The following is a 26,636-nucleotide window of genomic DNA, read 5'->3' as shown; positions in this document are numbered from 1 at the left end:
GAATTTCAATTATTAATTTTTTTATTAGCATTTTTTTTTTGTGTAGTACCATAACTGTAACCAGAAACATTTGATCTATTGTGATTTCGCCCGGGTGTTTTTGTACTCATATCATTGGTTGATTCACTATTGAAGTTAGTGACACTCTTATCATTTTTATCCGTGCTTATGTGTCAGGCTTTACCCTTCCGTTTCAGGTGCCACTGCTACTACGGCTTTACTATATCGAGCTTCTTTCCATGCTGAGCAATTCCACAAAAAATAGGAAACAATTTTAATCAACCATTTTTTGTTTAGTTGAAACTTTGCATAGATGGTTCCATGGGAAAAAAATGCCATTTTGTGCTATTGGTAATGTTTTGGAATCCAATCCAATAGGTTGTTTATTGGCAAAGTTGTAGATAGTAAATTCGTCGTTCTGAGAAAATATACGATCCGAAAAAAAAAAATTAAAATTGATTACCTCTAAAATAGTTCATTTTTTTTTAATCTAGAATGTTTGTCATAAAAAATACGAAAGATTCGCTCAACATTGATAGCTGTTTGATCATGGAGTAAACAAATGGTAAACAAATTTAAAACTTGGAGGAAAAAAATTAAAAAATAAATAATATTTTTTTTACTTTTTTAACGTGTAGATTATTTTAGGAAGGAAAAAATGATATCCATCTATTAATATTTTGGCACTTGAAATTATTTAAATGTCATTACTGTCATTATTGTCATTACTGTCATTAATGTTATTAATATCATTAATGTCATTAATGTCATTAATGTCATTAATGTCATTAATGTCATTAATGTCATAAATGTCATAAATGTCATTAATGTCACTAATGTCATTAATGTCACTAATGTCATTAATGTCATTAATGTCATTAATGTCATTAATGTCATTAATGTCATTAATGTCATTAATGTCATTAATGTCATTAATGTCATTAATGTCATTAATGTCATTAATGTCATTAATGTCATTAATGTCATTAATGTCATTAATGTCATTAATGTCATTAATGTCATTAATGTCATTAATGACATTTATGACATTTATGACATTTATGACATTTATGACATTTATGACATTTATGACATTTATGACATTTATGACATTTATGACATTTATGACATTTATGACATTTATGACATTTATGACATTTATGACATTTATGACATTTATGACATTTATGACATTTATGACATTTATGACATTTATGACATTTATGACATTTATGACATTTATGACATTTATGACATTTATGACATTTATGACATTTATGACATTTATGACATTTATGACATTTATGACATTTATGACATATTTGACATTTATGACATTTATGACATTTATGACATTTATGACATTTATGACATTTATGACATTTATGACATTTATGACATTTATGACATTTATGACATTTATGACATTTATGACATTTATGACATTTATGACATTTATGACATTTATGACATTTATGACATTTTTGACATTTATGACATTTATGACATTTATGACATTTATGACATTTATGACATTCATGACATTTATGACATTTATGACATTTATGACATTTATGACATTTATAACATTTATGACATTTATGATATTTATGACATTTTTGACATTTATGACATTTATGACCTGTATGACATTTATGACATGTATGACATTTATGACATTTATGACATTTATGACATTTATGACATTTATGACATTCATGACATTTATGACATTTATGACATTTATGACATTTGTGACATTTATGACATTTATGACATTTATGACATCTATGACATTTAAATAATTTCAAGTGCCAAAATATTAATAGATGGATATCATTTTTTCCTTCTTAAAATAATATACACGATAAAAAAAGTAAAAAAAATATTATTTATTTTTTAAATTTTTTCCTCCAAGTTCTCCAAGTGTCGATGGTTGTAAGGTGGCGTGATCCACTCACAACCAACCCAACTTGTCTAGATTCAATCCTAGCCGACACCGGGAGATTTTCTGAGGCGAAAAATCTCTGGGATCACGCCTTCCATCGCATGAGGAAGTAAAGCCGTTTGCGCCGGTCCGTTAATAAACGGGTCGTGAGTTAGGGACCTGGGTGTGGAGTCGCCTCCCTGGGCGTCGGTAATTGGCCACAACAGTGGCGGAAATAGACCGACGGAAAATAAGCGAGAATAAAAAAAAATTAATGTCATTAATGTCATTAATGTCATTAATGTCATTAATGTCATTAATGTCATTAATGTCATTAATGTCATTAATGTCATTAATGTCATTAATGTCATTAATGTCAATCATATCATTAATGTCATTAATGTCATTAATGTCATAAACGTTATAAATGTCATAAACGTCATAAGTGTCACAAATGTCATAAATGTCATGTCATAAATGGCATTAATGTCATCTATGTCATCAATGTCATAAATGTCATAAATGTCATGAATGTCATATGTCATCAATGTCATTAATGCACAATGGTCCAAAAACCAACCTTGAGGGGAAACTTGAGTCTAGAGTCTAACAGCAATATTTAAGAAAAAAACTTTTTCCTCAAAGTTGTTAAGTATGTTCAAGTGCTTTTTGAAATACCGTCAGAAATTTGGGTAACCCTAATTTTCGATGAAATCAAGTACAGTCATACCTTGATATAAGACAACTATATTTTTATTTTCGTTACGTTATATCGAGTTACGTTATATCGAAGCACGAAAAAAATTATTTTTTTATTTATGCAAAATTCTTGATGGTTACTCAGCAGTGCGCAAAAACTTATTTCCCTTCCCCTAAAGGTATATATAAACCTGTATTTTGTCCCTTTAATTTTCGTAGACAACAAAACCAGTCACAAAACATCAAAACAATAAATGTCAATTTTACCCCATTTTACGGTACTTATAGGTTTCAAAACTTACTTAAAACATTTATTCGGAACATTATACACCTCAAAAATGATTGTTGTACTCTTATTTTGGGAAATTAAAAAAGGTTACTTTATATCGAGTAACGTTATATCGAGGTTGCCTTATATCGAGGTATGACTGTATCTATTTTTTTAAATTTTGTAAGAGTTCTTTGAAAATCTCTGAAAGTAACTGATTATTATTGAAACAACACACTGTCCACTCTTACTTTTCATTTCAGTTTCTATTTTTTGATAGAAACAATTTTCATTGCTGACATCGTGAATATCTCAATTCTACTCAAAGTTATTAATGTTTTTCATCAAAAAAATTGATTTTTTCATTAATTTGTCATTCTATTTGGGACAAACATGAAAAATATCTTTTAGTCTCAATTGAAAGGGCACATTTCAGTCGAAATTTGAAAGAAATTTTTTTATATTTGAGTAAATTCAATTTAAATCAAGAAATAAATTGATCCGAAAAGATCGAAAATCGATCAGCTGATTCAAAAGTAATTGATTTTTGAAAATAAATTACATCGAATGAAGCCGTTTTTATTTGATCACCCTATTTCGAAATTGGTCACACAAATTGCTTTAACTTTGCTCAAAGTTGCAGGGATCGATTTTTGTTGAAAATGATCAAACCCGATTTTTTTTGTTGAATTGTTAGGACGACTTGCTCCGAAATAGGGTGGCCATAAAAAACGGTTTCATTCGATGTATTTTTTTTTCAAAATTTTGTAACTTTTGAAGCAGTAGATCTTTCTGGATCAAATTAATAAGAAAAAATACCAAAATAAATCTGTGTGCTTTGACATGCATAATATATTAAATTTTTTAAAATTTTTACTCAAATATAAAAAACATACTTTTAAAAATTTCTCCATATATATAGTCAAATATGCCCTTCAAATTGAGACCTATTAAGATACATTTTGAAGAAACTAAAAACCATGGTGTAAAGACGGAATGAAAGATTTCAAACGGTAATACTGATGGATCACAATGATCAATATGTCGTTGGTTTTATAAAATGATGAACAATTTTGTGATTCTTCAGTTATCATTATCACTTCATTGTTAAACAGTGAAAATTTCATAAAAGTTTCCAGTTCGAATTTACACGAACAATGTACCAATCACATGCGAGTACGCCTGGCACAGACTTCATGAGTAGACACCAACTGTCTGTTTGTATATCCTGTATAGCAGTGGCAAAAAAAATTGACAGAATCTCCCCGTCCCAATAGGTCGACTAATGTTTGCTTCCATGAGCCTAGACTGTTTTGATGTCTTGAAGGTGAAGCTTTTTCGGAGAGTTCGTACCCACCTCCTTTGTCAGACAGTTTAACGATAGCTGTTAGAATGTTATTAAAACTGAAGTCTTGAAGGAAAACATGCTGGCACCGGCAACAGTATTAAACCGAGCCATGTATGAATAGAACGCATTCCACTCGTCGTCTATTAGTGCAGAAGAACTCGATAGCCATTTGTGTGTAGCCAAGCCAAGTGGAGACTACATCGCCGCTGTCGTCGCACAGGGAGGCTTGTTGGGTTAACGCGTAGGTATTGTGTTGCGACCTGGAACACATTCGAATTGCCGTTTGAATTGTCTTCTTCTTCTTTTTGTTTCATATAGCAGCAAATATCAGATTTCAATATAAATATTGAGGTGCCGCAAAATAAGCTGCGCCGCCGGGGATAACAATCGGTACGAATCGGAAGAGGCAGATAGCAGGGTTAAGTGCCCAAGACGAACTTAACAGTAGATATGGCCACCAAGTCGTTTGAGGTGTCGTTTGATGAATTAGGGTGACGACCTGTATCTAGGTCCACCTGTCCACCTGTGATATCACCACCCAAATAATCAAAGGCATAATACTGCCTCGATCGTTATCATTATATTACCAGAACATGTTCGGGTCATATCTCCGGAACCGTTTTACCGATTCCGGTCATCCGCTTCGGCAATATTAAGAGCCAAAATATCTTTCTTTTAGATGATGTTGAGCTTAAAAAAGATTAAAAAATAATAAAAACTATTGTAGTCCTACGTCAACTATGCGGTCGTGTCTTGGATACCACCCTTTTTTATTTTTTGGACCCCACCCCTCCATATGTAACGAAACGTAATACCAACACCTACTCCTCTATAAAAATTACGTAACGATGTAGAAGGATTTGCTTGATAAAAATGTTTTTTTTTGGAGAGTCTCTCCAGAGATTTTTTGTTACGTAACGCTGAAATCACCTCCCCCTCCCCTGTGTAACAAAACGTAACGCTCAACCCCCATGAGCGTTACGTAATTTATGGATGCCGCCTTACATAAGAATGTGATCAGAAAATGACGTTTAACTATTTACTGTGAGTTTTTATTTTACCAACACTAGTTTTCTATTTAGGATGTTCTAGTCGGAAAAAATCATTCGCACTCCTATGAACTAATCATGCTCAATTACCCAAGACCTTATATATTTTTATAGGATGTACCGGAAACAGCGTTACCTTATCAAAAAAAAGACAATCTTCGCACGACCAAAACAAATTAAATAGGTCATCTAACTTACCTCGAACCTGCCATGCGTTCCGATTGCTGTCAATTTTTTTTTGCATGACACTTTCAGTTTCACATTTTGTTAACTTTTGATTTCGCACGAATCGCGTTTCCCCGGAATTCCACGCTTTTCTTCAATCTAATTGTCAGCCGCCGCCAGCTTCAATAATTTTACAGAGGTGGACAAAGCCCGCAACGGCACACGTCTAACGTCCATTCTACTCACGGCTTAACACTCCACGCTGCCGGTAAATATATGCCATAGGCGACGGACGGCTGTCTGTCTGTCTGCAGCCTGTCTGAATCACGTCAAAGACACGCGCCCCATTCGCCCTGACAAGCATCACAACATCGCGGAGTGTTATTGCCGGTTTTCTTGACAGCCACCGTACGACGCTCTGCAACTGCCCCCGGTCGCCACCCGCTGGTTACTCTCCTTCGCATCTTTTATTTTTATTACTATTGTCCGATCGTTTTGCGAATCGCGTACAGGGTCGCTAATGATAAAGATGATGATGATGATGCTGATGATGATTATGAGGATAACACGGCTCACTATTTCGTCGAGTCTTCTTCTCTCACTGTTGCTTTTCTCATGGTCGGTACTTAGGTTTTGTGTTTACTAACGCTAGCAGCTGGGTCCCACATTAAAAACTTGCCTTTTTTTCGGAGCGAGTTTTCCGGTCTTTTGTTACGCTCTTTTATTTTGCTGTTCCTGCTAGTTATGTTGCGGTACGTTAAACCGGAGACGTAAAACTATTGTTTACCAACAGGGACTGTGGTGATTTTTCACAGCTTGCTGAGTCATTGTTATGTGCCCACGCTTGGACGGGTAATCGGTGCTTTATGCAATCTAATTGGTATTTAGCTAACAAAAATGTAATTTGCGGTTTAATGTTTACAGTGACAAAATGACCATTAGCATTGCATTAAGTTAAGAATTTTTATTGAAAAACTTTATGGTTCATTTGATTTGATCGTTTAAAGCTACATAAATCTACTTCAAAGTTATTAAAAACAGTTTTTGAGCAGTGGGGCGTGGAATGCTAACCCCCATGAGTGCAGATTATAGTCGGTTAGGCTTTTCGAGTACTATGTAAAGACAAACTGAACACGAAAAGCGGGACGGTTCTGTGCGGTAAGACCACGGTTACCGCACAGAACCGTCCCGCTTTTCGTGTTCAGTGCAGAAATACTGCTTACCATTATTCATCTTACCTATTCACTATATTTTTGTTTTGTTTTTTATCCCTTTCCATTTCCAGTGCTACTCCGTCGAAATACTCTACCAAATTAATCTTCGCAGCAGTCACAATAGCCAGCAGCTGTGAGTATGACTTCATCGTGAGGCAAGAAAAGTGTCGCCAACACAATGGAAATCGCCCGAAATGTCGTCCAACCCAGCACGACAGGAAATTGTTGATAGCTTTTTAATCTGCTGAAGGTATGCAAATTAGGTGGGCCGAAAAGAGTGACAAGCTTGGATGCCGGATACCGAAATGGAATTAGCTGCCCTCGTTGCCGTCGAACAGAACCGCAGAAACCACCATTGCTGTTGTCGTAATTATTGTTGTAGCTGTTGTTTCCCTACCAGGCGTCGTCCGAATGTGAGTTAGGGTGAAGAAATCAGTGAAATTTATCATATCGAAAGTGACAAAAATCTACACCACTTGTGGTGCGGTGAAGAAATATTTTTTTCGGTGGTGAGAAAGCAGACCCCGCGGGTACAAAGCCTTGGGCCACGAGGAGAACCAACGCACGAGGGGAACCATGCAAAATGGATACAACATGTGTATGACCATTCTGCTGCTGATCGTAGGGTTTGTCCGAGCGGAGCATTTATTATTCTCAGGTGAGTGTGATTTTCGTTGGTAAATTCTTTTCATACAGCTACATTCAAAGTTAAATAAAAGGACAAGTTACCCCGTACATTACTTTTGAATTTCGGTAAAGTCGGACTTGAAGTTTAAATATTATTTAGTGGGATGTAAATGATTTTTAGTCCGGTTTAAACAAAATAAAAGGCTATTTTTGGATGAATTATACAACAATATATCTAACTAATGGTAGCAGTGGTCATAAGCTCCTACAAGGATGGCTTGGGCATGTGGTTCAAGAGTTTGAAAAAAAAAGTGATTTCAAACTCTATTTTGAGTTTAGAATTGAAACAAAATCACCAGAAATTCTATCCAAAAAAAAAAAACGAACAAAAAGGGAAGGATTACATAAGATTACTTTCATGAGCAAAAAAAAATTTTTTTTTGATGATATAAACACATTTGTACCCGACGAACAATTTTGTTAAGCTCTGACTCAGCCGAAATTTGCCTAATAGCAGCACAACAACCTATAAATCAACAAAATTGTTTGTTGACATTATTCTGCTGACCCGTAACGATGTATACGTCTTTAATAGCAATTTTTTTTTGCCTCTCTTTGATTTGAGGAGTGAACTAGAATTGCTGAAATGATGAGTCACATGACATAAACAATTCGTCAAAATACTCTATCCCAGCGTTTGTGACGTCAACTTTGCTAAAGACACCATTTTAACCAAACAGATATTTTTTCCAAAGTTCATAAGTTATGATTTTTTAATGTTGAGCCTAAAATAAACACCACGAAAAACGCTCTGAGATTTTCACGAAAGGAAAAAATACATGATATTAGAAACCGTAGGAAATTTTTTTGTAAAAGTGTTTTTCGGTGCGTTATAGGCCCAATTTTGGATCTTATTCTTCTATTTCGGCAATTATCAACTATGCAAAACCGTTTATATTGATTTATATTGATTTATATTGATTTATACTAATATACCTTATTCCAAGCGAGTTTTTCATATGATTTCTGTATCTTTATTTTTTCGGCGGATTCAGTGTAACCCAAAATTATTAATAAATTTTCAACTACTCTTTTCTGAAAATCTTTAAGCGAGGATTTACTATTCAATTTTGACCTATTTCCATCGCCGGCTCCTGAGATAGATTTTTCAGTGTTTTGCTGACCATTTTCTGGTTTGACTAATTTTAGTTTTCGGAACGGCAAAAAAATAAATCTTACTCTAACTTTTTGAAACATTTATTGGCGACTTGAGGTTTCTCCTATTTGAGTTTTTCCACTTTTTGATCAATTATTAGGAACATTTCCCAATCCAGACGCGTTTTATGACAATGGTTTCAATATATGTACTTCGTCTGAGCCGCTGATTTCAGTTTTTCGTCTTCGCCGTCGCTTAGGCCGATATAAATATTCAACTGTTTTTTATGTTTGAGATTAACAAAGTAAGCCAAACTTCGGCACAACTCGAGAATTAGGACAGGGTGTGACAACGGTGTAGTGCGGTGTAGCTACACCGCGGACTACACTTTGTTCTATAACTGTTTTTTTTTTTTTATCGGACTATCCCTGACTACCTTTTTTCTGTCCCGGATAGTCCGCGAAAGAAACAGAGTGCAGTTTTGAAGACACCAACACATTCACACGTATGTGTCAAAATCAAAAAAGAAATGTGTCAAAATCGGTTTGCTTTGGTTATCGTTCTTCGCGTGTCAAACATCAGGTTCGATTTTATTTTGTCAAAACACTAGTAATTTTGTCAAAACATCATCGTCCGAATCCGATGATGATTTATTTTGAATTTTTCGTATAGTAGCACAAACGCGACAAAAAGACAAGGGCGATATTGACCAAAACAAAACAAAGTGACAGCTACCTCTGGTATTACGCACACCATTGTAACTGCTTGGAAAGTGTTTTTTTTTTTTCAGCTGCAAGGTGTAGTCCGGAACGGTATGGTCTTGCCGTAAAAACGAATTCGACATAAAATCGATTTAGTTTAGCGCACTGTTATATTTTATTATTTCTAGATAAACACTTCAAAAGGTCTTATCTGCTTTCATCGTTTTTCCGGAGCGTCTTTTCATTTTGGTAACGGTTCAGCTTTAGTAACTCTTTCAAGCCTGGTTTTGTTCAGATGGCTAGAGTGATCCCTCCGCTATCAACTTGTGCAAATAACGTGTCATAAAAGATGTTTAATAAGTTGTAGTGATTGAATGAAAGTAATCGATCAGAAAATCGATCAAAGCAGATAAGACCTTTTGAAATGTTTCTCTAGATTAGTCCGTACGGTTTGCATGCCATAAACTCTCGATATTTCTCGTTTACCCAGTTCCTGCTTACGAAGTGGATGAACTGCGTTTGGTTCAACCATTTTTCGAAACTTTTTCATACACCGGACTGTGTATTATCAGTAAAAATCAACATTCGAAATATTAATCATGTTTTTTTTTTAAACTACGTATGATGAACAATTGCAGATTCATCTCATGAAAAGCAAGAGGAATCCGGAATGCGTTGAAATTATGATTAGTTCAAATAAATTCAAAATTCATCTCAAGATTCAATGAGCAACCATTAGTAAATAAATTAGTAATAATAGAAATCCAGAATCCAGAATATTGATTTTTTATTTGTTGAACATTTTTGGAAACATTGGCAAGCATTGTGCCAAAAAAATCAAAACGTTTCATGAAGGCAGTTTGACCATTTGCACATCATGTCCTAGCTCGAGATCAAATCAGACAAACGGAAACAAATCAGGCATGTGGAGCTTTTTGGAGACAAGAAATATTTCTTTGATAAATCGACACTTCGCCGCTTCTCTAAGGTGAAGGGCTGCCATACAATGCACAGCTCGCGTACTAAGCAGTCATATAGAACTAAATTTGAGTGAAGGCCTTAGGGTCTTGGCCAGAGAGCTGCGTTGGCCAAAAACCGGAGAACGCGAATTCCGGGCGGTAGACCCGACCTCGGACATTTTTTTCAAGTACCACATTCACTACTGTGGTGGCACGGGCCGTCGGTTTCATGCTTCTAGAGAACCACATTAACCGTGTTATTAAGTGGAATCCATTGATGAGTATGCGTATTGGGGATCAAGAACAGATTCTTCGAATACAGCTCTATCAATGTGTACGCGCCGACTAATGATAAACCAGATGACGTAAAGGAGAAGTTCTTTAAGCTCCTTTAGACAACGTATGGCTATGGAGAGTGCCCTCAACGCAACATAAAGATCGTTGTTGGGGATATGAACGCACCAGTCGGACGGTAGGAATTTGTTCGTACCGTTATTCGTATGGAAAGCCTCCACTCTACTACCTACGACAACGGCTTAAGATTAGTGAACTTCACTGCGGCCAGGGATATGGCCATCTGTAGTACCTATTTTGCATGCCGGAACATACGGAAGTACACCTGGAGACACCCCAATGATAATCGAAGGACGGCACTTTCAAGGGCATTAGGGGCCGAACGTCGGTTCAAATCCCTCTCTTGTGGTGGGCAAGATTCGCGCCCGACTGTTCAACGTATTTAAATTAAGGCCGAAGATACGTCTGAACATCCAAAGACTATCAAAGAAAGGAGTTGCTGAAGAGCTCACTCGGAAATTTCATGGACGGATTGACAACCTGATTGAAGTGCACCTGAACTAGTACAATCCACGACGCCGTCAGTGAAACAGCACATGAGGTGATAGGCATAACAGTTGGAACCACAGGTAGTGAGTGTCTGTGTCGAAGAAAAAACCGGGCCTACGCTAACACATTAAGAGTAGCAAACCGTGTGACGCGCCAGATGCGGGAGAGATTCCCGAGGGTGAACGGCTGTATAGTGCCATTCATCTGTTTATTCTGAGGGTATGCCTACTCTTTACGGACAGGTTGGAAGGAGTCATTCTCTCCCGCAAATTGTTCCATGGACTAAGTCGTTGAAGGAAGCCTTCGTTGGTGAATACCAGTACAGTGACTGAGCGGGACAATCCACAACGGACTGTATGTTCACCTTGAGACAGACCCTCGACAAGTTTCGAGAACACAACTTGCAGACACATCATCTGTTCATACAGGGTGACAAAAAATTCCGATCACACAGGAAAATCTCAATATTTCAAAGAATATGAAGAAAATCTGAATCTGGCTTTCATAGCTTTATTCAGTAACTCATAAAGATACTTCACAGACGGTATCTCGGAATTACACCACCTTTCTCTGATCGAACCAGCTTCAGACGTCTCGGAAAGTCGTCGCAAGCAGCGCGCACGTGCTCCATCGGCATCTCGTCCCAGATTTTCGTGATAACTCGCTTGAATTGCTCCAAATTTGTTATTTTATAGTTGTTCAGCTTCGACATCATGTATCCCCACACGAAATAATCCAGTGGATTCAGATCCGGAGACGACGGAGGCCATTCATTCTTCGAAATGAAATCGGTCAAGTTTTCCTCACACCACGCCTGAACAACCTTCGCGGTGTGGGATGGGGCGCCGTCTTGCTGGAAGCAGTAGTAATCGTCTTCAAACAATACAGCTTGAGGCAGAACATTTTTATTCAAAACCGTGTCCAGGTAGTACGCTGCGTGGATTTTGACCCCTTTATCGATAAAAATAAGAGGCAGTTTACCTCTCTTGCAAATGGCTCCCCAAAGCATCACTGACGTCTTATTTTGGAACCGGGAAGCGTTCAGCTTGTCTGCAGGAGCTTGCTGGAGGCCCACACTCCAAACTCGATCATTTTGGCGATTGACAGTTTGCTCCAAAACGACCAGCTTCTCGCCCGAAAAAATAATCTCGTCATCTGCGCGCCAACCGAGCAACTCCCGCGACCGTTGGTAACTCTTGTCCTTTGTAGCTTTGGTAACCCCATGAACCACCTGTTTTTGTACGGTTTTTGTACGGTAGTTTTAAATCCTTGCGCAGAAGCAGACGGATTGATTCTCGGTTCATTTTATGGTTCCTGGCCAGCTTCAGTGTAGATTGGGCGGGATTCCGGCGAATCCGGTCTCGTATAATCTTCTTCAGCCTTGGAGTTCTCACAGATCTTGGTCGTCCAGATCGTACGTTGTCCTCGGTGCCTCCGGTCTCTAGGTACCGATTTATGGTCCGGTACACGAATTTCCGGTTGATTCCGAGCGGTTTTAGGTGTTTGAATTGGTGTCCGGGTTTGTACCCTTTCACATTTTCAGCGATAACAGCTGCTCTTAACTCTGCCATGGCTCACAACTCAATGTAAACAAACTGAACAGAAACGAAACTCTGCCACTTTGGGCAGCAAAGTTAACCCTTTCATTTGACATATAAATGGCACCAGAGAGATGCAACGTGTAGGCTACAGGCGACCCCAAAAAAGTGTGATCGGACTTTTTTGTCACCGTGTAGACTTCGAAGCGGCGTACGACTCAGTGAAACGGTGGTGGTTTATGCTTGAACATGAATCCATCACACCTTATTCAGCTGAGTCGCGTGACCCTTGGTAGTTTCACATCAAGCGACAGGGCAGCGAGCGAAATTTGGACGCGTTTGTAACGTTGGATGGTCTAAAGCAGAGGGATGGGCTTTCGGAACGAGGCTTTGACGGCTCTCAGAAGAGAAGCTGTGAGAATTGGACTTATTATAAACACTGTCAAGATGAAGTACATGAATACTGTCAAGATGAAGTACAGAATATTCAGTAATTGGATTAAGTTACCTCATCGGACAATCTAAATAGGCGATTTGAACACGAAAAACTAATAATAACATGCCGCGTAAAAAAAATACTTTTCGGAAAAATCTTCGTAAATTTCGAAATCCGCGTAAAAAAGAGCTTAGTGTATATAACAAACAGCGACGTAGAGCTTAATTTTTTTTTTGCAATAGGTACAAAAATTTCCTCAAAACAAATATTGGCGATTGGAATGAATGATGACGAACGGCTCTAGCACAAAAATGACCTCGTTGTCTTCAAACCACTTTTGAGTGGCTTTCGCATAATGGGAGGATCAGTCAAATCAGGCCAAAACACTACTGAGCCTGTATGTTGGCGAATCATGAGCAGCAATCTCTTTTGAAAGCATTCGGCAATATATGTTTAAGTGTTCATAATAAAGTTTGCGGTAAAAAAATGGACAAAAATTGCCGATTTTTCATTGGTTTACCTTTATTCGCGCTGACGAAACTACTTATACATCATCAATCATAATAACCCATGAGTTAGCAAAAAAAAATTGATAGCTCTATCAGTCGAACTCTGACTGTGATGGCGAAAAAAGTGAAGCTACTCCGTTCAGAAGTGTGCGCGTTCAAACAACGGTACCCCGCCGCGTCAAAACGGACATCGTGTGGCACTTTTTGGACGCCGGGTATGCCCGTTCCGGCATCCACAACATCTTGACACTATTGGACAGCGATCAGAGCATCGAAAAAAAGTTTGGTTCCGGACGGCCAACGACCCTGAGCGACAAGAAGCTTCAAAGGATGCTGAAGAGGAAGACCGGCCGGGAGGTTGGTGCATGCGGTAAAACAGTGAAAAAGTATCTGGAAACATGGACATACATGTCAGGAAGCGGCAGTTCCGTCCACTGGTCTCGAAGCTGCAGGCAAGTCGATTTTCCCGGCAAATCGCGACGTGGCAGTGGTGATAGCGAAGAGACCTATCTCACCCTAGATAGCAACGAATGGCAGGGAACTTCGAATTTCATTTCTCCCACGGAGGAAGTGAGCACCGAGGTGAAATTTATTTCGCACACCAAGTTCCTCAAGAAGGTGCTGCTGTGGCTGACAATCAGCGAGAAGGGGGCTGGCCGTAAACGGGGAAATTTATAGTAGGGGAATTGTGGGTAAAATGAACAGGGGTGGTAAAATGGACACCCGTTTAAATCTCGACTATTACGTTGAAAAATAGTACAAACTTCTTTGGCACCTTATCTTAGAGGCACTAGAAGCTATTTGAGACAAAGTATGCGACATGAAACAGTCAAACAGTCAAAATAATAAACAAAAACAAAAACACGTGTTCATTCGTGGTGGTGATGTTATTTTTGGCCTACAAAAAAAAAAAAAAAAGGTTTTTTCTAGTGTAAAACGATTTTTCTGCAAATATCTGTACTCATACTACTAACCAGAAGAAATAATCAAAGGTTAGTAAATGTTTGAATGATTTTCTCAATATTTTTAGGCATTTTCAATAATATGTATGTGCGGGTAAAATCGACGCCCGTTTCGAATCACCGTTTTGAGTTCAGTTTTTGTCCGATTTAAGATCTGTTTTTTTTTTTCAAAATATGGGTAAAAGGATGCTAATATGTGGACAAACTCTTGGAATTTTGATATTTTGCCTCAAAACAAAATGGTGTCGAAAAAACCACAAAAATTACCGGTTTCTCAAAAATTCAAAATGGCGCCATTGTTGCCCCTTAAGTTGAAATATGTTCAAACTCAGGGAAATTTATTTTCGCATCAAACTTCATCAAAAAATCATACATAAGAGCCAAGGCAAAAAATTGTTGCACTCTGTTATTATGACTTTGATGTGAATAGGACTACTTTTAAATCTAGAATAAGCTAATATTAGGAACTGTCTGTGCGATACTATCGAAGAACAAAAAAATATTACAATTATAAATTGAACAGCATTTCCATTACGCACATGATGTTCCACCAGAAAAAAACGCACAAAGTCCAAAACGTAAACGTAAACTGTCAGAAAAGTGAGGTTAAAGAGATTCGGTGAGATAGTCTATTGAAAAGGTCGCGCTGATAGTACACTGGAAATAATGAAAGATGATTAGAGTGAAAAGAAAAGTGTTATTAGAGTTTTTAGGAGAAAGATCGTCATGGGCTCCCGATTAGAAGAACATAACTTAAATATTACAAAATTCTTTCAACACGAGATACAAATAATATAACATGATACCATTTTGTATTTTCCCATGTGCTTTTGATAACAAAATTGAATCTGATGAGTTATAAAAACAAATCCTGAAATGAAGTTGTTCTGAAACAAATCTAACATTTTTTTCGTCTCTATCAAAACCTGTTGTTTATAACAATGGTTGTTATTTTACTGTTCTATATGCCATCTAATTTTGTTAGGAAGCTGATACGTTAGTAACAAAGCTTGATATTGGTTTGATATTAATAGAATATCTTTTGTTATAATTTTTGTTGTTTTAACACCTAACAGGATCAATTTTAAAACACAACCTGAAAGGTTTTTCGCATAACAAGCTAACGACTTCTATTACATTTTTGTTTTGTCTTTCTGATCGGGTGTAGTCTATAATTTAAGGAGGAAAAGTATCAAAAATCAAGATAATATGTTAAACTGAACTTTTTTCAATGTTTCAATGCACGATCTTCGAGATAGTGAAAAAATGATACTAACCCTTTTAGCCGTCGAATTTCGTATACCAGAAATCCGAAATATTATGCTGCAGTTGAAATATCTGGTTGAATACATACATATTCTAAATCATACCACGAAAAAAAAAAATCATTCCAAAAATTAATAGCTGTAATTCATCAAAAATGAATTTGCTTGACGAAAGTTTATAATCTACTCGCGTACACAAATTCGGGAGATGGCACAGAGTGATGAAGTTTTCTGTGGCATCCGTTGCTTGTTCTCTCCCGGTGCAGTAAACAACAATTATATAGGGTGCTCCCCAACGTCTCGCGAGGACCAGGAATCCAAACCACCAACACTGACCGGACGAACGTTAAGCTCGAGCGACGAGAAGCAATTAAAAAAGTATAAACAAACAAAAATTGCGGTGATTAGTGTGCAGATTCCTGCCCGGTTCGCGGCTGAGGACTGCTACGAGTGTCGTCCACTTGGAAGTGGCCACTGAAGCGGCCTCTCACACGGCACCAGTGTTTGCTTGATACTAGATGCAGTTGTTAAACCGTGTTCAGCGAAGTGAGAGAATCCACCAAATTGCATAATATCTCGCAGCGATCCGGGCGAATGATAACAGCAGCTTCCGAGTCGGCCCAAACAGGGACCGGTTTCGGTGATTCCCATCGATGTGACCAAAAACGATAGCCATCATAATATCCGTTGGCTGCCGCCACACTTTTGATACTGTTGCGACGCTAAAGGTCCTATGTCTACCCGCTTAGCGTTGCTCTCTTTTGTGCGCTAATTATTGCTCTTAGCTCATCGGAAATGTGGCTGGAATTCGGCTCGCAAGATATCCCGTAGAGTGCCGGCTACCGGACCCCGGGTGGGTGAAAGTGATTTTATAATTTACATAATCCCTCTCGTATGCTATGGTTTCGCTATTCATTATTTGTGCACTGTACTAGTGGCGACCGTCGTTCCGTAGCTTGCCCAGTAGTTGGAGCCACTGGAACCCGGCAGACCCGCTAGCTGGAGTTTTTTTTCTCTCCTATAATTGATATGTCGAGCTACCGTGCCGACAGCCGCAGAAGCAGCTGTTGCCGCTTTGCCTGGATTAACGAAGACGTTTTGATAGGCGAAGAGACATTGGGGAGAACACATAAAACATACCGGCAATTAATTTTGACCGATGTGCGCAAGGTCCCCTGAAGGCCGGAGGTTTGCAGACCGTTGAAAACTGTTATTAACTTTCAGTTTGATTGACTGCTGATTGCTTTTGGAGTGCGGTCTTGGAAAAAAAGTTACTCTAGCCCGGTGCGAAAGGGAAAAGTTTATATCACTTCCTGATTGGTATGCATCTGGTACTACATGGTCTCAAAGTAAGTTTTTACGCTTAGCATGAATTGAAGTACCATCAACAGGTGAGTTATGTTGTAGTTGCTTTTGCAGCGGAAAGGTCACGCGAACTCGCTTCACGAACAAACTGGGAACGATCACCTTAAATAATTTGTTCGTTGGTCGTGGCACTGAGTGCAACTCTCTACATAGTGACGATTAGTTAGATTACTCCAATTACACACAGTTGCTTAGTTTTGTACTGTCAAAAGTGATTTTCATTTTTACTCTACAGTGAAAGTGTGGTCCGGAATGTGAGCTGTTTATTGTCGTCAACAAAACACTTTTCTAAATTATCAAACTCAGTTGACCTAGAAAGAAGTGAAGCTGGCATGAATGCGTGGACAATTTTGTTTCGATTTTCGCGTCTCTATTTATCAATTCTGTATGTTTCATGATTTTAATAAATAATATAAATGTGGTAAAGGGCCATCCACATACCACGTGGACAGATTTTTAACGTTTTTGTGATGATATGATATAGTAATATTTGCTAATATTGCGAACAGTGAGATAAATGACCAACGATAAAGTCACGAAAATCACTGTACAAACAATGTTCTGCATGTTGTTTTAAGTCATCATTATTATAAGCATCCCCGTCCGTTCCATCTGCTAAATTGAATCATCGGTAGTCACTAATCGACTACTATCGGACACCTTAAAACCGTAACAGCAAGAAACCACAGATGAACCACTAAACGATCAATCAATCAATCAAACCGAGCAAGAGGGCAATCATTCGAAATCGCTTCTTGCTGAGCATCATCGTCACCGTTTAGCAGTAAATGTGTGTAAGATGATCCGGCACTATTATTTCTTCTCCGCTTTTGGCTTCCTTCTGTGTATGGGGTGGCACACAGACCCACATGGAGCCTACTCGAACTGGGAATTACTGTCTCAGCTCTCGGCTCGGCACTCAGCAGTGGGCGGCATGAGGAGGTACCACCGGGTTCGGAACACAACGGCACCGGTCGAGTCGTACCCAGCCGGCAAATTGTATAATGATGCGTAAATATTCAATTGGCCTCAGGGGTGGGAGGGAGCGAAATTATGCGAGCATCACCATCGTGAAACAATTCACTTCATCATGCCTTTCTTCTCGTTGTTATTTTGATATGTTAATTGATAGGTTCGGACTGGGCTGGTTTTTGTCTACCTTTATTTTTTTGTTCTCGTTGCACTTGGGGAATTGACATAAAAATGCAGATTTAACAACTTGTCGGTGATTTTCGGCTGTGCGAAAGTGGGCTTCCACTGGTAACCTACTGCTGTGTCGGTGTTGTTTGTTATGTGAATGAAGAGGTGTTCGGTAGCGTTAGACATCGTACTGATGAAAACGAAATATTATTATGATTTTGTGGACGAGGACTTATAGATCGAGTGGCACTCAAGAGATTCGTTATCGGCTAAACATTTGTTTCTCAAACAGCTAAAATGAGTATGAGCTAACATTTGCTAATTGCCTCTTTGATTCGATGAGGCTTAAGCGATGCTGTTCGAGCTCAATTATTGGACGAGAAGAATTGGTGAAAGTCTGAGAAACAAGCACTTGCAGTTTACAGACAATTAGCATTGAGGAAAATATATAGCTAACTTCCTTAACTAATACAAAAAGAATCCTGAGTGTAAATTCCCAGAATGCCAATAACATGGTGATGGAATCTTGAGAGGAATCGTTTCAGCGACACAGACAGAAAAAACATTCTCATGAGTTTCTCAAGAGTCCGAAAATAGAATCTTAAATTTCATTTTGAAAACTCTCTTAGATTCGTATACACGCATCTTTGAACAATTCTTGAAATAAAATATGAAAAATGTTAGTTATTGTGGTTACAGAGTTAGGTACATAGCGAAAAGAGCTTCGGAGATCTGATTGCTCGCATTAAGTTCAGTATGTCGATGTTGCTGACAGTAGTAGGCTAGGGAATCTTTCTCCGCAAAGAGACCCAAAAACAATGCATTGCAATAATTCTGCACTACATCCAACAAATTGCACCCTGAGAATCCTAAATTATTTACGTTTCTTGAAAGCCTGTTGCATCCAATTTAGCAGATGAAGTTTTTCGACTCAGTTGCGGTCTTCAAGACATGTTTTTCGCGTTGATTAATTTATGGAAAGCGATTCCTGACTTCCGACAATTTGTGTCTGCATCAGTATACAGTCAAATATGTTATTCTGCCAACTTTTTTGTGTGATTTTTTTTCAAGCGATTTTGTATTGTCCGATGGACTCTCATTCCGCGATTCTCATTCATGTCAACAACAACAGTCAAGTCACGCTTCGTCAACGTAGAACGTTCGACCCTTCTTTCCGATCCAGGAATTATTCGCAGAACGAACCAACTACTCGATTTATGAATACCTTCAACACACTGCAGCTGATCATCAGTATTGACATGAGTACATCAGTGGTAAAACAGAAGCTTTGTTTATACTTCAAAGGACAACTGTATTAGTGTTTTTTTCATTGTTTGACTAGTAATTTACCAATCTTATATTTATATTTTTGTATGTAACTTACCTGTACAAGTGCAATATAAAACTCATTTTTAAGAATGGGTAACGGGCTTTCAGCCTATATTCAAATTCAAATACAAATGACTCCTAGTCTCATATCCAGGGCAGTCTTGAAGATTTATGAAGATTCTTATTCAAGGATTCCATTATCGAGGATGCTCACGATTCCAATGAGGGAAACCCTAGGGAATCTATGCGAAACTTAAGTGTTCGTCCGGGTTTACTATCATTGTATGACTTACCTTACTCATTATCTGCGGGCCAAAGTATCCCTTGCTGTTGGGGAGCTGCGGCTTTTTCATTGCCTTCCACTCCGCAGTGACCAGGAACCCAGTATAACCATACTTGGTTCCTTTCTGCCTGTTGTTTCAGTAAAAGTTTGCAATCCCATAGTAGCTTAGAGGTACATGTGAAGGCTTTTAGTGCTTCAAGTGCTGCTTGGATATCAGAAAAAATGCATATGTTAGCATGCCTGTATTTCCTAGCCAAACAGACTTGTGCACATTCATAAATTGCAAATATTTCGGCCAGGAACACTGTAGGCCAACGGCCCATTGGTATCGAGATACTTATCCCAGGACCATTTATACCAGCTCCGGTTGAATCATTCATTTTTGAGCCATCTGTGTAAAAGACGACAGAGCCTTGTCGGATATTCGGGCCACCTTGTTCCCAAACTTCCCGTTCGGTCTCTATGATTTTAAAAGGTATTTCGAATTTAGCATGGGTTTATTCTCAGGCTTCCCACCAAGTACCTTTTCTTCAATCTGAATCCTACAGTACCACTGTTGACTCTCCTTCTAACAAAAATAAGTCCCTGTTATAATAAAACTGGTGTGAGTAACGTATGAAAGTTCTCTCCAGGGAATTGTATTTGGTCGATATTGTTAGGAGGGACAGAGGGCTCGGTATAGTAGAGTAGTAAGCTTGAAACGGAAAGGTAAAACTTTCACACAAGCACGGATATGAATGATAAGCATATCACTTACTTCAGTAGTGATACTGCCAATAATATGAAGTGCGGAGTACAGAAAACACTTGGGCAATATCGCAATAGATCTAATCTCTGGTCGCAGTGATGCGCCCACACAGGAAAAAAAATCCCTTGCTGTTCGAAGAAGTCTTCTCCATTCAATTCGGTTAATCCACTTAATCGAGCAACCTTACTAGCTGCGCGTCACGTCGCCTCGTTCTAGTCGGGTCGTTATCAAGAACCATTTTCGACATCCTTACGGCATATCCAGCCATTTGGCCGATGGCGGAACCAATCCGCCAGCAGGTGATGGGTTTATCCAACTTTCATCTGAACTTCACGGCAGATGTTACGCATCACCTTCCGTTCGAAAACCACCAAGGATGCGTTGGTTCTTTCTTAGAATTTTATTCGTGCGGAACCGTCCTCCGTTGATGGATTTCTCTGCTGTTAGCATTGTCAGCAGCAGTCACCAGTGAGGCAATCCACTAGGCTTCAGCCTTCAGTCTGATGTACGTCTCCTAGTCATTGCTTTGTTAGAGACCGAGTATACCTCTACATCCCTACAAAGACTACGGAATGGAGTTTTTTTAGTGGGTTGGGTTTTTGATCAGGATTCGCTTTAATAAGCGATGTGACCCTGATTTAATTGGATTAATGTAATAATATAGTTATGATCATGTTCATATTATGTGAGATTAATACAAATTAATTATAAAAATGAGAAGTGTTAGGGCATGTGAAGAAGATTCGGTTGGCTCCCCTGCATAGCTGAAATATTCAAATTTTTAATGTATAAAACGCAAAAAATGATAACAATATTCGAAAAACATATGGGAAGTGTCCGTTATGTTGTGCTAAAATAAAATGGGTGAATTTGAATAAGTCTAATTCACGACGTATCAAAAGTTGTTACTGTGCTGCTCTGCCGGTACCCGGATAATTGTCCCATAATGAAAAACAACATGTTGAGAAAACGGCGATTTAATATTATCCGTGAATTTTCGGATTTCCAGCAATTACATCCAGAACCAATGACCATAACGATTTCATGGCACCACAAGTTTCTCGTTGAGAACAAAAAACCATGGATGGAATACCAATTACGTTTATAACTTGAAAAAAAAAGACAAAATAAGACAAAATATGCGGATACATTTCAAAAGTACTCGCATATTTTTTTCCCATCACATATAAATTTAACCATCAACCGGTAGTATCACTGGCAACGTAGATTGTACTACAAAAAAACAACATTAGTCTAGTTAATTGAATGACATACTTCTATATGCCTAAACTTATCCGATGTACACTAATCTGAAGCAAAATTATATTCTCGCAGTTTGTACCACTATGCAGTGGGACTGTAATGCGGGTACTTTCAATATGCGACAAACACAACTTGAAAATTTTCCATGTTTTAATTAATAATTCACCCCAAAAAGTCATCCAAACAATCCAAACAATATAGATGTGATCATGTACATACAATGTGATATGAATGAAAATGAGTTATAAAATACAATAAGAAGTATTCATGGCATTTCAGTAGTTGTTGGTGTGCTCCTCTCTGTGTCCTCTTGTGTCTGAAAACATGAATTGAAATAAGTTATTATGACAGCATTGCAGCAGCGCTTGCACAAAAGTGTCGCTTCTTTTTACAACCATTCACCGCATAAAGTCATCCAAACAGATCATCCACACGCTCACGCGTCTATCACAACCACGACCGCTATCGACAAAAAGTTGAAAAATTTGAGTACCGAGATACGACGATTCATAGGTCGAGCGAAACAGAATCGACCCGACACGGCTAAGGACCATTTTTCGAGACGTTTCAGAACTCAATTTATAAATAAAATTTTTCCAGAAACCATTGAACAGACCTCCTGAAGCTCTCTCTCTCTCTCTCTCTCTCTTTCTCTCTCGTTTTTCTCCCTTTCTATCTCTCTTTCCATCTTTCTCCCTCTCTCGATCTTTTCTGTCTCACACGCTTTTCATCCTTTTCTGTTTCTCTCTCCCTCTATCGCTTTTTATCTTTTCCTGTTTCTCTCTCTATCTACGTCTGACTGAACTGCCCAAATATGATAGCAAAAAGTTCAAGTTAAACCATTTTAAAAACAAAAACCATTCAGTTTCGACTGTTTATAATTTCCTGTCAACCTCAACAATAATTCGCCAGGAAAGTAGAGGAAGACCGGTTAAAGTAACCAACGAATCTGTCTTAATTCCTTCATGTAAAAAAATAACTGTAGTTCAACGAACTGCAAATAGTTGATTGGTAGGATCTAAAGATACAACGTGAAGGCCGTACACCTTTTTTGTTCCGGCATCATGAAAAAGCTTTGTCGGGAAGCGAATACGGACTTTTCTCAAGTGTTTTTTATTTGTAAAAAGGTATGGCTCTTCATGAGAAATAATTAAGTTTTTCTGCAAGTACATTTACCTTTAGCAGTGGGTAAAAATTCTTAAATTTCAGTTATCATCAGTGTTAAGGGAAAACGAAGTTTTGTAAACTTAAAAAAATAAACAATATATTCGAAATAAAAATATACGAAAGTTTACTTGCCCAAATGCCCACCCACCTTACCCTGAACATTTACTTCTCCTCGCTTTTGCATTTGAAATACAGTTTATACGAAATGTTCTTGTTGCGTTAAAGTCTTTCACTTTCTGTGGCACGAAGTTCAACCCGAGCCCAAATATGTTGAAAAAAAAAACATCAAAACCAACCATCTTGTTTGGACCGGCTTTTCCAATTTATTTTGTCGAAGAAACACGATCTTTTACCTAACACGAACACGATCATCCATCGACTAGTTTGGGTAGCCAGCAGCAGTCGCAGTGTTGCCAAGTAAAAGGAATTGTTCGTCATTATGGAGTCAAAGTTAAGTGTTTGTTAACCTCGATGAGGCATCACTGTACTGCTTTACGAGGCCAATTTTCTTAAGAGCCCTTTGCTGACTGCGAGATGCGAGGAGATGCGAATCAACTGGTAATGAGCAGTACCAAAGCCATGGTTAGGCCCGGCGCGTTAAGTAAATCTGTTCGCACACATGATGGCAGTTGAAAAGCCCTTCACCGATCCGCGCGGCATGCGGTAACATGTTTTTCCTCCATACGGGTACGGGCGGAAAGGAAAAGTGAATTTCGTAATAGCCAGGGAACCCTCCTTTATGCTAAACGATTAGGAAGACTCGCGATCACGTTCGTGAATAACGAAAGCCACTGAGTGGTCAGCAGCGGTTGAGGTTGAGATGCACTGACAGGTTGCGTCCCGTCCGTAGCCACCAGCGTGGAAACCGGAGCCGGAGACCAATGATGTAATGGAGCGTGAAGCGTGAGCTGCGGTGGGTACTTTTCTTGGACAAGGCCATCAGCCGTGTTGCCGTTGGGGGTGCTTCGACAAACTACCGCGATGATCGTGCAAATGATCGTGCGAAGTAATCAACCGGGCTTCGGGCGAAATAATTATGACAAGCAACTGCACTAGTCATCAGTAATCGCCAAAAGGCAATACGGAAGTTACAGCCCCGCTGACGGTCTCTTCCGAGTGAAAGTAAAGTGTGCACATGACCCAAACAAATATTGAATAAATAATCAGTTGATTATTATGTTTTATGATATTACTAAGGATGATTAAATGTTGAACAAACTAATACTTAGCGCGGAAAAAACCCTTACCGAGCATGTTGGCTATAAAATGATTACCTCCGGGATTTCTATCAAGTGCCTTACATTCCGCTGCATCGCATTGAAACAAGCCGGCAGCCAATTTACAACCATACACATCCCATTAATGCTTATTATTAATGAATGCTGCGGCCTTCAGCACACCTCCTTTCGAAGCCTGATAATCAATTTTGCCGTTTTGCTTACTGGGGCGTTTTATCTATTATCTCCCATTAGCTTGTACAATGTAGCATTGGCCAAAATCTGCAAAAGTATCGATACTCGAGCATCGAAAATTTTTCTTCGGTCGTACCCGGTACCCGGTTGATATCGAACGCGTAGCATCGATATCAGCTGTATCGATATTCTACCTGCTACTTAAAACAGGTCTATGAAAAGAGGCAATATTTTTTATCTTCATTACGGTCAGTCCGAGGTGGCAGATGTTTTTGAAAAAGTTTGCAACTGCTCGAAGAACTGACAAAATCTGCTTGAAATTTGAAAAAAAATCTGGCAGTGATTTGAAAAAAAAAAATCGTTTGCATAGGCAAAAGTCTCCAGAAATCTGCAAAGATTTTGAAAAAGTCTGCGCAAGTATAAAGAAACTCTGACAAAAACACAGAAATTAGGGAAAAACTGCAATTATTTGCGAATCAAAAATCTGAGTTTTGCAGACAAATCTGCACATTTGGTATCCTTGCGGTCAATAGACCTAATGGGACCACGGTGGGAATTATATGTCACATACAAATCAGTGCAATAGCATAAGCGTGTCCGCGGCCTGATTTAAAATTTCGAGCAGCACAAAAGTTCTGGCGTTTTATTCTTTATTGTGTGCCTTCCTGCAAAAAAAAAAAATAATACGAGTCCCTGCAGTGTTGAGGAGATGACTCATTGAAGAAAGAAGATACAGTTAACAATGTTAAGAAATTTTTAAATAGGGAACAAGAAACATTCTGCAGTGCTTCAAAACGGTACATGACATCGACCTAATTCAAGTTAAGCTTCCGTTTTATGTTTAGGGATACCCGTTTTACAAAGAAATCACAATTTCTGGTGAAAATGTTGCATTTTTGTCTTTAAACTGATCACTCTCCTATTCAAACATAGCAAAAAGATTTCAGAACGAAAGTCTTAGTAATCTTTTCAACTTAATTCAGTAATATTTTACGCGTTTTCATAAAAATTTGAGACGAAACCCCCGCATAAAAAGACTGCTGTATAATTATTGGAATACTAAGCCATTTACCACAAAATGCTTGTCAGGTGAGTGACGCGGCGATTCCGGTTTTGCTCTGCATAGACAGTATTGTCAATTGCGAAACAATTTTTCTCGCAAGAGGCATGAAAACCATCTTAGAAGTGCGCGGGTATATGCAATCTGTTGGTTGCTTTTACAAAAAGAGTTCAATTTCCACGCAGCTTGTTTAAGACATTCAGGCAATTAGTCGTATCCGTAAATTCTCCGATTTTATAGTTTCCCTTCAGTATCGAAAAAATATCGGGGCGAAAGTATCGATCCAGCTAAATATCAGCGTCAGTTGCATCGATAAAAAATACCGATATTCAGGCCCCTCGGTATCGATACCAAAGGTATCGATACGGTATCGTCCAATGCTAGTACAATGTTTTGTTCATATGCGTTTTATTCTACAATGGTTGCAGTTTGAAATTTCCACTAAAGCATTGTGTCTCTATTTACAGATTGCGGAATTCGTACCTCTCGCAGGCAGCCGCGAAGCAGCACCGGCTGGAGCAACCACTACAACCGACCGGAGCCGTCCCGAGCCAACGCGCAGCAGAGCGCATCACACCGTCCGGAAGACCTCGACGTCGGCAGCGAAACGACGGACAGTCCCAACCGGAACCCGAAGATTATGCACGGCGTTCCGACCCTGGAGGGCCAGTATCCGTGGCAGGTGTCGCTTGAGCTGATGCATCCCTCGTATGGCTTCATTGGCCACTGGTGCGGTGGGGTGTTAATCGACCGGAACTGGGTTCTGTCGGCGGCGCACTGCATTCACAAGTGAGTGGTAGTTAGTGGTTTTGTATCCATGAGCGTGATTACGTTAGTCATAAAGGTCCGTTCCTTTTCTAGCGACCTGTTTAATCTGCCCCTGCCGGCCCTGTGGACCGTGGTGCTGGGCGAGTACGACCGGGGCCACGAGTCTGGCTACGAGCAACGCATCCCGGTCGACAAGATCATTCTGCACGAGAAGTATCACAACTTTAAACACGATCTCGGTAGGTTGAGTCGATGAATTATTTATTGGCGTGAAAAAATCTTTAAAAGGTAACTGAATTGAACTGGATGCAACATGCATGAATTATTTAGGTTGAGTTCAGTGAGAAATAAGAAAAAGATTCATATGGCGGTTAGAAGGTTGTTTGTTGGTTTCGATTGGAAGCTACTTTTGACAGTTTAAGAAATCAATACAAA

The 26,636-nt window shown here is 38.7% G+C and overlaps 1 protein-coding gene across 1 annotated transcript in view; it reads left to right on the top strand.

Annotated features, from left to right (window-relative positions):
* Positions 1-26,636, top strand: part of LOC129724952 (plasma kallikrein) — a 60,041-nt gene that overhangs the window by 13,944 nt on the left and 19,461 nt on the right. Inside the window, exons 2-4 of the mRNA XM_055680259.1 lie at positions 6,742-7,328; positions 25,901-26,222; positions 26,295-26,440. Coding sequence (XP_055536234.1) covers positions 7,247-7,328; positions 25,901-26,222; positions 26,295-26,440 — 550 coding nt within the window. The 5' untranslated portion in view covers positions 6,742-7,246. The remainder of the gene's footprint in view (positions 1-6,741; positions 7,329-25,900; positions 26,223-26,294; positions 26,441-26,636) is intronic.

The sequence above is a fragment of the Wyeomyia smithii genome, chromosome 1, assembly GCF_029784165.1.
Source record: "Wyeomyia smithii strain HCP4-BCI-WySm-NY-G18 chromosome 1, ASM2978416v1, whole genome shotgun sequence".
NCBI lineage: Eukaryota > Metazoa > Arthropoda > Insecta > Diptera > Culicidae > Wyeomyia > Wyeomyia smithii.
Note: the sequence above shows the minus strand (reverse complement) of the source record. Positions and strands in the feature narration are given on the sequence as shown.